The sequence below is a fragment of the Opisthocomus hoazin genome, chromosome 13, assembly GCF_030867145.1.
Source record: "Opisthocomus hoazin isolate bOpiHoa1 chromosome 13, bOpiHoa1.hap1, whole genome shotgun sequence".
Lineage (NCBI taxonomy): Eukaryota > Metazoa > Chordata > Aves > Opisthocomiformes > Opisthocomidae > Opisthocomus > Opisthocomus hoazin.
The window spans coordinates 26,520,893-26,536,846 of NC_134426.1; the positions used below are offsets into that span (position 1 = coordinate 26,520,893).

General features: G+C 46.5%; 2 protein-coding genes across 4 annotated transcripts in view; one reads left to right on the plus strand and one right to left on the minus strand.

The window, feature by feature from the left end:
• KDM2B (lysine demethylase 2B) overlaps window positions 1–712 on the minus strand; it is a 126,564-nt gene extending 125,852 nt beyond the window's left edge. Inside the window, exon 1 of one of the 2 annotated variants that reach the window (XM_075434951.1) lies at window positions 629–712. The gene's annotated coding sequence lies outside the window, so the exon portion shown is untranslated. The remainder of the gene's footprint in view (window positions 1–628) is intronic. The other variant, XM_075434952.1, reaches the window with a different exon arrangement.
• On the plus strand, window positions 118–14,856 carry LOC104339351 (calcium release-activated calcium channel protein 1). Of its 2 annotated transcripts, XM_075434964.1 has the most exons (3): window positions 264–340; window positions 1,068–1,253; window positions 13,490–14,856. In XM_075434964.1, the coding sequence occupies exon 3, from the start codon at window positions 13,496–13,498 to the stop codon at window positions 14,054–14,056; it is 561 nt and encodes a 186-aa protein (XP_075291079.1). In that variant the 5' UTR covers window positions 264–340; window positions 1,068–1,253; window positions 13,490–13,495; the 3' UTR covers window positions 14,057–14,856. The 2 variants fall into 2 exon arrangements, with proteins under 2 accessions (XP_075291078.1, XP_075291079.1); XM_075434963.1 differs by lacking the exon at window positions 1,068–1,253 and having other exon boundaries at window positions 118–340.
• Window positions 14,857–15,954: the final 1,098 nt, after the last annotated feature.

Genomic DNA, 15,954 nt, shown 5'->3' on the forward strand with positions numbered 1-15,954 from the left:
CTCCCTCGCGAGCTGCCGGGAAGCGGCCGCGGAGCCGAGGGCCGGGCCGGGCCGCGTCGCCCAATGAGGCGGGCGGCGGGGCGGCGCCCGGCGGCGCGCAGGCTCGGGGCGGGAGGCGCGGCCGCAGCCGCCGGCGGGCGCCATGGGGTGTTAGCGCAGCTGGTGCCCTCGCTCTGCCGCCGGAAGGAGCCGCCGCCGCCGTGTGCCTCCCCGCTCCTCCGCGCCCATGAGCCTGAACGAGCACTCGATGCAGGCGCTGTCCTGGCGGAAGCTTTACCTGAGCCGCGCCAAGCTGAAAGCCTCCAGCCGCACCTCCGCGCTGCTTTCCGGCTTCGCCATGGTGAGCGGGCGGCCTCGCCCGGCGAGTAGGGGGAGGGAGGGAGGGAGCGAGCGGTGCCGCCGCTTCTCCTTTTCGACCTCGCAGCCTCCCCGCGGGGCTGGGCCGGGGACGAGCGCGGTCCCTGAGGCAGCGCGCGGCACCCCGCGGAGCGGGGCGGGCTCCCCTCCCCCCCCTTCCTGAGCGCCCGGCCCCGCGGGCAGCCGGGGTCGGGGCTGGCGGAGCCCGGGGGCTCGCTTTCCGCGGGGGGCCGTCATGCCGCGGGTTAAAAGCCGCCCTCAGGGCTTTTACCTGCGGTACCTGGCGTGGGTTGTCCTCGCTGGCCGCGGGTTTCCCTGCGGAGGGTGGTGGCCAGGCCGGGGGTGCCCGCGGCGGGGGTGCCTGTCGGCTGCGCTCGCAGCGAGCCCGCGGCGGGCTGAGAGCGGGGCTCGGGCTGGCGGCGGTGCGGGGTGCGGGGCCCCGCACCCCCCCGAGCTTCGGGCCCACCCGTGTTGCGCTGGAGCTGTTTTTAGGTGAATTAAGAAAATGACCGGTTGAGGTTAGCGGTGCCCCTCCGCCTCGTTACACCCATCGTTACGTCGTTTGCAGTTGCGATGTTTCTAATTTTTTTTTAAGGAAATTGTAGGTGTTGCTTAGTTGGGGGTTTTGCGCATGTGTTAGAAACTTTTTTGTTAGTGTGGTTTTTGCTGTAGAAATGTAGCCCAGTAATCCCAGTTATCTCGCATGACAGCTGCGCGTAGGTTGAAGCACGGTACTTGACGAGCTTCGTCGTACGTCCAGTCCCCTGACGTACCGAGCTGCCAGCTCTGCCCTCCGCCCCTGCATTCACCTGTGGTAAAAGCGCTTCGTGGTTGCCCGTACTGAATTGTACAGCTCTGCCTTGCTTTGGTTGGATTTTTGCCCTGCTTTTACCAAGGTGAGTGTTTTCAGCCGTGGGATACGTTCCCCGTAAGAGCCGCTGCTCTCGGTGGAGGATGCTGTCTGACAGCATAGCAGCCGGTCTGCAGCAGCCTGCTGACGGTCAAATAAATGTCACTGTCCTCCTTCGACGGCTAAAAACAGACTGCAGCTCTCCGGGGTGGTGGTGGAGTGCTGCTCCGTGACTGACAGGCGGCTGTGTCGGGGCAGCGGCGTATTTGAGTTGGTTCTCCGTGGGTAACGTGCGCCAGGCGGGTAGCTCGGGCTCCGCTGCTGCTAATGAGTTTTCCTTGTACGCCCGTTCTCCTGTGTCAGAGCAGTTGGTCGGGGTGGGTTATCGAGTCAGGCTTTTACACTGAGAGAGAGAACAGAGGAAAAGTCTCGTGGCTTGTTTTTCTTTACAAATTTTCATCTAAGAGAGGTTGCAGCTCCATTAATAAAAATACTGTTATTTAAAAGTCATACTTAATCTCTCAAATCCCTTTGACTTTTCTCAAAATATATGCTGTGTGGGCTCCCAGAATCCCATGTGTGTATGAGGTGAGGCTGCTTCTTGCTTGATCCTCTAGAAGAGTTCCAGGAGTTCAGTGTCCTGCAGTTGAAAACTGCTGCTTTTTGAATTCATGTTGGTTGGGGTATTTCAGGAAAAAGCCACTTTGTTCGAGTTAACAAAGTCTGTAGTTGCCTGGAATGTTACACGTGAACATTCATCATATTTTAATGTTCCAGAAGTTACCCCTCTCAAAACATTCCGGCTTTTTTTTTTTTTTTTCCTTTAACAAGATCACACTGGAAACCAACTTGTAGCCTCGCTGGTTTTGCTGTGACAGATAGTCCTCTAGCTGAGACTTCCTGATCTATTTTCAGAAGAGCTGACTTCAAGTATTTTTAGATATCTTTTGAATAACTTTTCTTATCTTTTAAAGTTGTCCTCCTGCCTTGAGAAGCAGGGCCGCCTTTCTGCTGTCACGCCTATGCATTGTTTACTGAATTCAGCAGATTCTTTGGCACCTGATACTTGAACAAAATGCTGCTAAAGTACAATCTAGTCTTGGATCTAAAGCTTACAACAGCAATTAAGCGTCATTGTTCCTCTGTTTTCCCTATCGACACAGGGAAGAAAGAGCCTAAATGACACATCCAGGACCACCCAGCAAATTGATGGGAATTGTAAGGAGAGGAATGTGCTCGTTTCCATGCCAGCCCCATTGATCCTTGCTCTTTAATTAGAAATGGTACTTGCATCCTCTCCTATGAGCTAACTTTGTTCCTGCTAAACTCTTAATTTTGAACTAATTTTGTGTATAGCTGCAGCCATTTTGCAAAGTTTATTCCCTCAAGATTGGTTGCGCATACCCCAGTTAAATGACGCACGCCAAAGTCAAGCGATTGTGCAGGTCAGTGATGTGTAGAGTATGAAATGCTCGGCCAGGTTTCAAACGCAGAAGTGTTACGCTTCCATGGAGAAGATCAGTTAAAAACCTGTTTTACAGTTAGTTTTAGCATTGAGCTACGCATGACGGTTTGCTGCTGTGTGTTGGCTTCAGAAGCAGTCGCAGGGTCTGGTGGTTGCAAACGGATGTTAGGGCTCAGCTCCCACAAGTGAACCTGAGCATTTGCATTGTGCACATTTCCATGGGTGCTGTCATCCAGTGCCACACCTCTAAGAGGAAATCCATGAAGCTTGCGATCTTGCATTTAGTGTGCTTTTCCAATTTATGGGGCTGGCAAGTAGTATGAATCCCCCAAACTGTTAGAGGTAAAGAAAGAAATTGTAGATTATAGGATATGTGGAGTCCGTGAAAGAACAGAGGGTTCCTTCTGTGTGCTAGTGGAGGCATCGAGTATTTCTCACTTCTGTGTTATATCCCAAATATTGATGTATGATTTTTTTTTTTCCTCCATGCCTGTCTTTATTTTTTAATCCAGTTTATCTCAGTGCTGGAACTATTTTGCAGGTTGTATCCAATATTGCAAGCACTAGCTCATCCGCACCTACAATAGCCGTATGAAGAGCTGCGGTGTAGCCAGGCTGCTGGCGGGTCATTTTTGTTTGAACAGTTAAGCTGACGTGTTAGCGTGATTTTGTCACCAGGGGTGCATCATGCAGTAGTATGACAACATTGTGATACCAGAGTCGCAAATATCATAGGGAAGTTGTTAGATCCCAACAGTCATCAAACTGGAAAACTCGAAGATCGCCTCCCATCCACCAATTAACAGCTCTGTGAAAATACCTGAGCCTAAATTGGGGTTCTAAATTATATGGCCACTGTGGTTGACTTAGTTATATTTAGGATTTGGAGGACATTAGTTACCAGACAGCACACTTTTCTTGCAAATACCTCTGATGTTTCAAGCTGGCTGGGCTGTTGTCTAGATAGTAATATGTGTGCTTCAAATACGGAATATCATCAAAGAACTGTCAACTCTTGCCTGTGAAATATAGCCAATACAGTCTTCTGAAGACAGCTTCAGTCATGTTTTGTAAAAGAGTGACTGCGCTGATAAATATTTATGAACTGATTTCCATGACAACAGTTGATGTTGAAGTAACGCTGGGTAGGACTCGGGCCCTGCTGCTGTCAGTGCCCTACAGATACTCAAGACAGCATAGTCCTTGTATAGTAAAGCTTACTCTGCTCTCTGTAGAAGTTGTTTTAGCTGTATTTAATTGGATTGCTAGTAGAATAACGTGCAACAGCTGCATTTTTGTAGCCTGCAGGAAAGCGTTACAGGCCCAGTTTCATGGCTTCTGCTGCCACTCACTTTTTATATCACTATTGCGCTTACGGGTTAGAACTGTGCTCTGAAGTCCTCCCGCATATAAAAGGCTTCTTCTGTTCCAGTCATGAAAGCAACGTTTTGTTGCTCCTTTGAGCGTCCCTGTCTCAAGGTTGTAGATGAGCAAGGCAGGCAGCGTGGAGTCCTTGGGGCTCTTACCCTTCTCTGCCTTACAGCAGCTGCGCGTGGCTGCTGTGGTTTGGAGAATGTAAAGGTGATGCTGAGCCACTGCTGCTTCTCCCTGCCGCACTGTTGAATCTGACCTGGTACCCACCAAATGGATTTACTCCGAGTAATACTGTGTAGAGATATTACCTTCTCAAGATGCAGTTTCTCCAATTATATAGGTATTGCCTTTTCATGTTTACTAGCAAAATAAAATTAAGTCCCGTATTTGTATTCCAGTGTTAGCTTCAGCAAATATTAGTGTATTCTGCCATTCTGCAACATGTAATAATCGACAGAGTCAAGATTCTAGACTAATGGATAAATGATGCTTACGATCTCTTTTATAAAACCAGCAATAAGATCGTTATTTTGACGTACCTGTTTTAATTTCTGGTAACTGATTTCTGACTCATGCAGAGTCTTTCTATGAGTTGTTTGTAACTCTTAATGAATGGTGCAGGCATTCTGTGAGAGCCTGGCTCTGCGCCTCTGTCTCTGGGAGTTAACAGTACTGTCAGGAAAACAGAGACCAACAGACTCTGGAGCCGACAAGACAGCAGAGCAGGGCTGACTTCCAGTGGTGCCGTGACGCCTGTCTCGTTCTCGACTTCCCCCTGTGGTCCCACACACAGGCAAGCAGTGGGGTGGAAAATGGAATTTGTTACTGAAATAACTTTACGATGTGAACCTGAAGACCTGGAGAAACACTTCCACGTGTGTGGAGTTTTCTCCCGCTGAGAGTTAGTGTGTACTTTGAAGAGTGATGTGCACATGTAACACTATGGCTAACTAGATGTGGTGAAGTCTAGTCCTAGCTGCAACAAGTGAAGGTAAGAAAATATTTCTGCAGATAGGTGTTGATTAAAATATTTTAGTGCTGACTGTCCAATTTTGCCTTGGTATGTATTGATCCAGCGAGGTGAAGGTGCTGTAGCACTGATACACTCCTCCTGGTAAGACTGGCATCCTCCTCTAACTGTGTGGATGGACCCTTACAAAATGCAGCCGTGATGTGTGATCAACACAGCTTGCTTTTAGGCCACTCCTGACATGCCAGACTGTATAAAAATTGTCTCGTCCTCTTAATCAGTTTCCTGTTTAGGAGTGGTAGCTGTGGCCAGGGAAGAGGAGGTGAGAACAGTCTTTCAAGGGTACACAGATAATTCTAGACTTGGGTTCGTTAAGAGGTGGTTGGTGTCTTTAGTAAGACTGATGCCTGAAGCTGACGCTGCCCTTTCTGAAGGGGTTTTGCTTGTTACAGTCTGCAAGGTGGCTAACTGCACGAGCACTGTACGTAGTAAGAGAGTGGCCATATTGAGAGCCAGCGTTTCTCAAAGTATTCCATTAAATGGGTCATTATGAGATTGTCTGTTTTTAAACCTGGTACTTGTAATAAGATTGCATTCTTGCGCTGTGATTCTTGTCTGAACCTGTCAGATACAAAGGACAGGAGAGCACTTGTGGTTGGGGCTTTAGGCTGGTCAGACGGCATCTTGTGAGGTACAGGAGACAAATCTGCGGCCGTCCCCATTGCGGGGCTGTCGGTAGCTGTTAACTGCAGCCCCCTGGTTACAGAATGTGTTTAGCTAAAATCGGGTGTCTGGTGGAGGAGCGTCAAGGAGTTTGGATTAGCTGTGGCTCTGTCTGGTCTGAAGTGTCTATCCGTGGCATGCTGAACTCAATCATGACTCGCGGCTGTGTGTTCATGCTACGATTTGATACCATCAGAGATAGTATGGCAGTTACAACGCAGCCTGTATTATTTTCCTGCTGACCAGAGCTCAGAGTCATCTTTGTGGGGAAGGGGAGGAGAGGAAACCCTCTATAAATAGCTCATAGATAATATATATTTACTTGAGATAAGGCATTTTATTTCCTTTTCTTTACAGCAGTGGCTACTGATTCTGAAAAAGATGTAAGCCTGTGATTAAGTCAGAAAGCTCTCAAGATACTCCCTTCACTGCTGTTCACACATGATAACAAAGAGCAGTTACCTTTTTTCATGTATCGAAAATCTGGAGTGTCACTATGACCCACTACATGCATGGTTCTTACTACAGTTCTTCCTTTTCTTTTTCTTCTGATCGTTGCCTGTAATATTCAGGTTTTGCTGGATATTTCTTATTTCAGAAACCCTTGTCTTGAAACAGGAATTGAATTTGAAGCTTGTGTTATGCTGGAAGTAAAACCAACACGCTGTCTAGTAGCTTATAAAACTGGGGAATAATGCTAAAATTTGAAGCAAGTCATTAACTTCTGTCCTGCTGCTGTGGTAAAAATGGAAAAGTGACAAGCCAGGACAGTGGCTTATCCTGCATCGCAGTAGCAATATGAACTTCCTTTGCAGCGATGTATGTGACTGGTTCTTTATATTAATTGTTGCTGGCGCTAATTGTTTTATCAGTGTATGACAGCTCACTTCTTGCGAAGCAGTGGAGTCAGTATTGTCAGAGGCACTTTGTAAATGCTCTTGTATGGACAGAAGCCTTGAGAGCACTCAGGATTTGGATTTTCATTTAAAAGCAGGAGTTTTTTAAGCCACTCTGGTCTAGGAAGACATGGAAGCATTATACACAGGTCAAATCAACTTACTTCAGGATATTAAACATTAAATAAAATTGAAATACAGGTTCTTCTAGAGAGCAAGTTGTTAAATTTCTTGCACTGTGGTAGTGTTCAGGCTGCCATGACTCTGAAATCCAGGGCTGTTGGAAGCTTTAACATGATTGCATGCCCAAATTCAGTTATCTTTGAAAGCATCTGGATGCCCACCTTTTTAGGCTTACAAGAACTCCAGTCCTGCATCCTAGCATCACGAGTGTCCTTTAATTTTGTCAAGAAGCTGTATTTCAGATTTACAGCTTTGTCCAGGGCTGTAGTAAATCTGTCGGTCATACCTGCGGGATGATCTGAAGTTAAAGTTAGCTCTCTGAGCCAGGGATTAGACCGGGTGACCTCTTGAGGAGTCTTCCAGCCTACGTTATTCTGTGATTATGCAGCAAGGCAGGGTGCTTGCAGCATGGCAGCTGCACAGTAGAAATCATGCGACAAATATTCAAAGAAGCTTTGAAAGCTGTGAAGGAGAAGGTGCTGAAACATGTTGTATTGGATACTGTGCAGACATCAGTGACCTGCCCTGAGGGGCCCGTCTTCTGAACCAGCGTAGGCACTTAGCAGAGGACACAAGAAAACATCCTCCTGCGTGGAACGTCAGCCTGTACCTACGAGTTCAGGTTTCTCATGGATTTGGATCATATCGGGTGAGCTCACCAGGGCCCTATTTTTGCAAGTGTTACCTTAGAAGAGCAGTTGTGGTCTGTGCCTTTTGAAATCGCAGCACGAGCAAAGCAGAGAAGAACCTCTGATGCTCTGCATCACTGTTTGAAAACAGGCACGAGGCCTCATAATGAAAAACGGAGCTTTTTGTTTTAGATGCCTGGCTCAGGCTTGGCCCAGGAAGTAAAGAACAGAGACTTGCAATTGAAAAGAGCTGGCAGTTTTTCTGCTGGTTTATAGTGAAAGGGTTCCCAAATTAGCTTCCTTGACAGTTTGAGGAGACAGAAAACATGAACTTATTTTTCACTGACGGGTCAAGCTGGAGTTACTCTGCCAGGCGTGGACACAAGGAGGCTTTGCTGTGCCCCCCTGGAGACTTTCCATCAACTTCAGTAGACTTTGAAATCCTTCAGTCATTCTGCATTCTACAGCCTCCCCAAAAGTCTCCATCTGAAGTGAGTTCTGAAGTGTCTCTTCATCCTGAATGAACAGTAGAAAGAATTGTTTTCTTGCTTCCCCCACTCCTGCTTTTAGGGTGTTTCTAACACCGCAACAGTTACAACTGCAGCTTAGTGTATTTCCTCTTTGCTTACAGGTGTCTCTGTCCAGCTAATTAGCTTCGGCATAATTTTTTCCCGTTCTGTCTGAACCCATGAAGAACTCTCTTGTGTCTTTTGTTTCTTATGCACATCCCCTCTGGCTTCTATCACATTATGTCACTGGTCAGTCTAAGAAAAACATCAAATTCCCTTGCTGGAGAACTTGCGCTTTGCAAAGAGTTGTCAGTGTGTTGTGGAGCTACACCTAGTGTGTCTGTTGTAAGTATACCCCGAGTGTTCAGAGGGAGGGTCTCTTATACTCACCCTTTGGAGGGCTGAGCCTACAAAACTGTGATCTCTTCAGCATCAGTAGAAGTATTTTTCCAGCCGCTGTAGTCTCCCAGGTGGGTAAGTTGCAATGTTTTCTCTCAAAGCAGGTGGATTTTGTTTCCCTTTTAGAATTTCTGCTAGTCACTTTGGTGTAGGATCTTTCCTGGCCCAGCAGTTGATGCTGCTAGTACTCTTCTTTTGGTTCCAGCTGTGGACAGGAGGTCGTGTTGCTTGTTCATCATTCCTAATTCTGGGCTCCCTTGGTGTTCAGCATCAAGGTTGTGCTGGCATGAAAACTGCTTGTGGGAGCATCTGAGTTGGGAGAAGATGCTGAAACTGGCCCAGGCATGCACTCTTGCTGGGATGTCCTGGTCTGTTGTAGCAGTCTCCTCTGGGAGCTTGCCCTCCCCTTGGTGCTTTGTGGTACATGGCCTCCCTCCTGCCGCTTTCAGCCCTGTGAAGGTGTACCTGAGCCTTCAAGGTTGGCATGGCCGACTGCCATGCTTCTGCCTTATTCATCCCTTGTTAGCATCCCAAACTGGGAATAATTGGCAGTGCGTGTGGTGGTGGCTACTCAGCTGCCAGCTTCTTTTGCACATGTTACAAGGCTCGTACTTAGGCTGCCTCTCAAGTGATGTTGATGCTACCCATAATAATTCTTATAGAGAGAGTACATTTGGCATTACAGTGAGTAATTGCATGGTATGGGCTGAGCTGAAGGAATTTACACCCTTCCTGCTCATGGGGTAAGTTGTGACAAGTCTGAAGTAACAACTACAATCTTGCTGGATTTCAGAAAACTCTTCTTCTGAGGTGATTTGGGGCCTACCTACACAACAAGCTTCCTGTGCGGAGCAGCTCTGTGTTAATGTATTTGTCAGCTGTTTAAACTGAAGCTTTGCTTGTGTAGCTCAAACTCGGGTTTAAGCTGTCCCGTCAATGTACAATGGTTGTAGGTACTCCTGGGATCAGTCTTTTAGGGAAGCAGCCGGCAATGTTAGAATAAAGTCTTTTTAACCTAGGAAAACTTGTGTTCCTGGTCTGGACATCTCCTTTTAGTAGGTATTTGTCCCTGATTCTGTCAATGCTTATCTGGGCACAGAGGTGTCTGAGTATCTCAGTGCTGTTTAAATGAAGCTGGTTTCTTGCAAGATTTTCTTTTGGTCATGCATGTAATTATAGCCAAATCAGAAATAGGTACTAGCGTTTCTTTTGTCTCAGACTAGGCTAAGAAGAGGAAGAAAAGATTTCTTCTCGATGCTCTGTTGAAATGGGAACAGTAGTCCAGGGCAACATGGATTCATCAAGGGGAAATCATGCTTGACCAACCTGATAGCTTTCTACGATGGTGTGACTGGCTGGGTAGATGAGGCGAGAACCGTGGATGTTGTCTACCTCAACTTCAGCAAGGCTTTCGACACAGTCTCCCATAACATCCTCCTAAGGAAGCTCAGGAAGTGTGGGCTGGATGAGTGGTCGGTGAGGTGGATTGAGAACTGGCTGAATGGCAGAACTCAGAGGGTTGTGATCAGCGGCGCTGAGTCTAGTTGGAGGCCAGTAACTAGTGGTGTCCCCCAGGGGTCAGTACTGGGCCCAGTCTTGTGTAACTTCTTCATCAATGACCTGGACGAAGAGTTAGAGTGTACCCTCAGGAAGTTTGCTGATGACACCAAACTGGGAGGTGTGGTAGATACACCAGAAGGCTGTGCTGCCATTCAGCGTGACCTGGACAGGCTGGAAAGTTGGGCACAGAGGAACCTGGTGAAATTCAACAAGGGCAAGGGCAGGGTCCTGCACCTGGGGAGGAACAACCCCATGCATCAGTACAGTCTTGGGGTGGACCTGCTGGAGAGCAGCTCTGTGGAAAGCGACCTGGGTGTCCTGGTGGACGACAGGTTAACCATGAGCCAGCAGTGTGCCCTGGTTGCCAAGAAGGCCAGTGGGATCCTGGGGTGCATCAAGAGGAGTGTGGCCAGCAGGTCGAGGGAGATTCTCCTTCCCCTCTGCTCTGCCCTGGTGAGGCCTCATCTGGAGTACTGTGTCCAGTTCTGGGCTCCCCAGTTCAAGAAAGAAAAGGAGCTACTGGATAGAGTCCAGCGGAGGGGTACGAGGATGAGGAGGGGACTGGAGCATCTCCCCTACGAGGAGAGGCTGAGGGAGCTGGGCTTGTTCAGCCTGAAGAAGAGAAGGCTGCGAGGGGACCTTAGAAATGCCTCTAAATATCTGCAGGGTGGGGGTCAGGAGGTTGGAGCCAGACTCTTTTCAGTGGTGCCCAGCGACAGGACAAGGGGCAACGGGCACAAACTGAAGCAGAGGAAGTTCCAGCTGAACATGAGGAAGAACTTCTTCCCTCTGAGGGTGATGGAGCCCTGGCACAGGCTGCCCAGGGAGGTTGTGGAGTCTCCTTCTCTGGAGATATTCCAGCCCCGCCTGGCCGCGGTGCTGTGCAGCCTGCTCTGGGTGACCCTGCTTGGGCAGGGGGTTGGGCTGGGTGACCCACAGAAGTCCCTTCCAACCCCTGACCATTCTGTGATTCTGTGATAGGTTGGAATGATAGGTATGACTGAACTTCAGAATCAGATGCTTGGTGTCATTATTGCATGGAGACTTTGATTAATGGAAATACAAAATATCCTCAATATTTGGCAGATTAAATACATCCGTTCTTGAAAGAAAATAAAGTCTTCATCTTATGATGCTCTTTAGTGTCATGATTATGCTAATATAGTAAGTACTAGGATAATGGATTAAAACGTCTTGCAATACGGGATGGTTTTGAGTCTAAACACGCACCAGAAAATTTACAAGAAAAAATGCTGATAAGTCTGAAAGTGAATCATCAGTGGTGAAGGAGCGCAATTATTCTGTGAAAAACACAGGAAGCCCAGCATCCCACGAGCACACTGGGACGTAACAAGCAATCCTGCAGAAGACAGACTCGGTGACCAAATGTTTATCCTCTCAATTGTGAAGTTTCCCACAGTTGAGAAATGGTATTTTTAAATTTTTGAGCAGGAATGGTATATGCATTAATATAATTTCTTATTGAGTTTCTTGTAACACTTGGAAACTGTTTTCTGGTTGGCTGGGTGGTTAGGCTTATGACAATAAAAGCTTTTAGTAAAGGAATTAAAGTATTGGCAAATGGCCTTGAAAGCCTGTTGAGACACGTCTGAGCAAAACCCTTGGTTGCCTCAATATATTTGGTGCGTTAGTAGTTCAGAGTTCTGGTGCCCTGGAACATGCTGGTTCTGGGAGTGTAAGAAGATGGGATCCTGGACTAGGTATAGCTTGGTTCAGCCCTGGCAAAATAGTGAGGTTTGAATAGCCTTACTGGTTTTGCGGCTGTCTTTGCGTCCTAGTTTCTGTGTCTCCCTGCGTCAATACTTGATGAAGTTTTCTTCGTATCAGTTTGATGAGACTTGAGGTGTTTGAAATGTTTGCTGTAGGCTGGGTACTGTGCAGACCACTAACGGGCTGTGGTAGCAGGCTAAACCTGTATCTGTGGGACTCAGTTGTTTCAGGTACTGTGTTGTACGAGCTGATTTCATGGTCTTTTTGAGGGCAGACTGGTATGCTACAGAAGAACTAGGCCCATAGCTTTGTGCTGCCAAGAGTCTGAAGTCCTGGTACAACTGCCTCAGTTACACGGGTCTGTGCCAGCTTCGTTGTTCATTAGAGACATTGCAGAAACAGCTCAGCTCACTAAGCTGGCAGAAGATCACTTCTTAACCAGGTTAGCTGTCGCCAGGCTAGCAGGTTTGAGTCATTTCAGCGAAGGATCAAGAGTGGGGAGCCAAGGTACAGAAAGGGCTGGTGTGGATCAGGCTGAACTGTGCTGAACAGCAGCCTCTGCGTCTTCCTAATGTGGTGTACACGTGTGATATTTAAGATTGCTGTTAATTTTTTTCCTCTGCATTTTAAATGTATTTTGTCTATTTAATGAGATCCTTTGAGAATGAGCACTAAACGTGGAGATGTTGCATTATCCCCTCTGTGGAGCCGTGCTTTGTCTGAAAGGCAAATTTATCAGGAGAGATTATTTTTCAAGAGAGCTGCTGGGATTAATGTCACTCGTCAGTTGCATATGCGTAAAACTACCTGACAGTTTTAAAAACTGTTAAAAGGCATTCTAGTTAATTTTATCAAAAATATTTGAGCTGGGTTTGAGTTTCTTACTGCTGTTATTTAATGCTAATTTCTGCTGCTTAAGTACAGTCATGCTTGGAGACCTAAGTTTATGAAAGGGCATGGCTGCGTACGGTAGTGGAGGCCTGGACCTTGAGGCATCTTGATGAGAGCGCACTGCTCGCCCAGAGGTGAGGCTCGACGCAGCTTCCAGAGTGAGAGCAGCTGGCGATGCCTGGGAGTGCTCTGTATTCTCTTTTCTGGGAGACTGCTGTCTGTCTTTCCTCCAGGCTATAACAGGCCTGTTTGGCTGCCATGGACGTTGTGGAGGCCTTCATGTTTTGGATCTCTGTTCTAGAGTCTGCTTAAATACTTACTTTGAGTGAAAGAATATAGTTGGGAGCCCCATGGGAAGGTGATCTTCCTAATGAAAGGCTCCTGCTCTTCAGAACTTAAGAACAAATATCCAAGGAGAAAGGACCACCAAGACTGGGATAGGCGGTCTGCTGCCATCACAGGCTTTCACATGATAGATACCTACTTCAGAAGACTTTGTACGGTATTCATTCTATGTATGTATGGGACACAAAACATTTCCTAATACTCAGCAGAACTTATAATATATAGTGAAAGATCAAAGACTGCCTGTACAATGTAACACAGGAAAGAAGAAATGTTTCCCTTTAAGAGTCCCAGTATGCTGGTCACAAAGTCTGGCAGTTTTGTTGGGATGACCTGGAGGTGGGAAGGTGTTTGTGCTGTTAATGGCTTTTGTGCATACTGGTGGTTTGCTCTACAACAGAATAGCACGTAGGACAACGGTGGCCCTTGCTTGATAGCTCAGACCTGAATTTGGACCCAATGAAAAGGTGCAGATTGACATGAAGAGAAGTTTAAATGCAAACTGTTATTTTGTGTGGATCAGATGATCTTCTGGAAACAAGGTTTAAGCTATAGTCAAATAATGTGTAACGTAGGTAATTGCATCACTCTTTCCTTTCCGTTTCAGGTGGCTATGGTAGAAGTTCAGCTGGATGCAGAACATGACTACCCTCAAGGTCTCTTGATAGCCTTCAGTGCCTGTACTACTGTCCTCGTTGCAGTTCACCTTTTTGCACTCATGATAAGTACCTGCATTCTTCCAAATATAGAGGCTGTTAGCAATGTGCATAATCTCAACTCCGTCAAGGAATCTCCTCATGAGCGTATGCATCGGCACATTGAGCTTGCGTGGGCATTTTCTACTGTCATCGGGACTTTGCTTTTTCTTGCAGAGGTGGTGTTACTGTGTTGGGTGAAGTTTCTTCCTTTAAAGAAGAAAACTGATAATCCACTGCAGAGCAACAGTTCTACCATCACATCAGGACAGGCGGCAGCCATTGCATCAACGTCTATTATGGTTCCCTTCGGATTGATTTTCATTGTGTTTGCAGTCCACTTCTATAGGTCACTGGTGAGCCATAAAACAGACAGGCAATTTCAAGAACTGAATGAACTTGCTGAATTTGCACGGCTCCAGGATCAGCTGGATCACAGAGGTGATGCTATCTCCTCAGCTGTTACCCATTTTGCGTAAACCTGTACTTAAAGAAAATAAACCAGCTATTCTGCTTCTGCCTTGTTATGTTGACTTCCCTGTGGATGAACTGGTTGAACTGTTGATTACTGTTTAAAGAGAGATTATAAATGTTGTTCTAACCCTTTAGAGAGGGGGAAAAAAAAATGTTGATCCTTCCGTAACGTTGTGGCTGCCTGACGTCTGAAGGAATGGATGGTGGGGCGTGCTTGCACTGCACGTGCATCCCCCCTCTTGTGAGCACTGTCTAGATTGCTTCTTGGTAATGCTGAATAGTGGCTGTATAAATATATGGAAAATAACATTGTTTACTTGGGTATTTGTTAGGGGTGGATAGACAAGCTTTTTTTTTTCCTCTCTTTATTTGATGTTGGCATTTACTAGAAGATACTGCTTGTCCGATCCATATTGCATAGCGTGATACAAATTACTTGGGATATGCAGCAATTAGCACTTAGTTTCAGTGCTAGTGCTGTTCTCTCTAGAAAGCCTGACAGATGGTAGAAGTGAAAGCTTTCCCACCACTTTCCCCAGTATGTTTTGCTGCCAAGTAATTATTACTTTACTGATTTCTCCAGCGCCTTTTCCCTGTGGCAGTTACACCTTTCATAACTCGCTAAACACCCATGACTAGCCTTACTGTGATGTGGTATGGCCACATGAATGGGAATGAGACTCTACTCTACTCTTCCTTGGAAGAAAATAAAAGCAATAACTGTTTTAAAGTTCTCACGAGCTGGCACATATTATCTGGAGAGATAGATTTGCCTGTTTCCCATTTAGGAATCTTTTTTTAAAAAGAAGGAACTAGATGGCAATTATCACTGGATAATTTTTTTGCTTGAAAATCGGAACCACTGCTGTTTTTTTCCAAGGCAAAGTAGTAATTATTTTGTACTTTTATATTAAAAATATATTTTTAATAAATCCTCAGATACAAGCAGCAAAAGGTGCTTTCTCTGCATTGGATTCCCAAGTAATCAGCTATGCCTTGGTCTTCCTTGTTTAGAAAAAGTCGTCTTCTTGCTGAAGTGTTGTATTTAATAACTTGTTATACCTTTTTTGCTTCCAAAGGACCTGGAAGACTACTTTTCTCTATGTAGATTTATTTATGAAGTAGATTATTTGTAATTAGTATTGCTGCTGACTTTCAGACACATGTCTGTGACAGCAAGGCTACTGTGCCGTTTATTTCCTCTTTAAGCAAAAACTTCCATTTGGCCTCTTAGACAAGAGGTTTGTCTGAGAAGGATTGCAGCAGCTGTTCTGGGCTGCTTCAGTAATTCCAGCTATGTCTAGAGGTGGAAATTTCTGGAATGCAGTTCTTCTGTGGAGCAGCTTTGGGCTTTGAATGAGGTAAAAGCTGTTTTTTTGAACACAGACTGAGACAGGTTTCAAGTCTAATGAAACAAAACTTTGACGTCCCTATCGTAACTAACACTGTGGAATAGAAACCTGGGATTTTGCCACTAGACAGGAGCAAACATGACAATACAGTGGAGCTGTACCTGACCAAGCCTGAGCTGAACGTGGGCTCTTGCACCCAACCTCCGTCTCAGGTTATCCCGACGTATTTCCAGACTGCAGGAAGTGTCTGCAGAGTCAGGGTGGCAGGATGGGCTTACTACTGAAGCAGCCTCGTGAAGCGAATGGGACTGATTTGTCATGTCAGCACCACCGCAGTGGAAGGTAGTGACAAGGTTTTACCTGTGATGCATTTGTATTCTGAAAAATAACAATTAAAGAAACCAGCTGGACTGTGTTTTTTCAGTGACATTCTTGCAGGGCTGTTCTTGGTTCACAAACAGAAAACGGCTTTCCACTTGCCATTTTCACAGGTCCTTCTGGCGTAAAGATGCCAAACTGGATTTTCTCTAGCGGTGCCATTACATTATGCT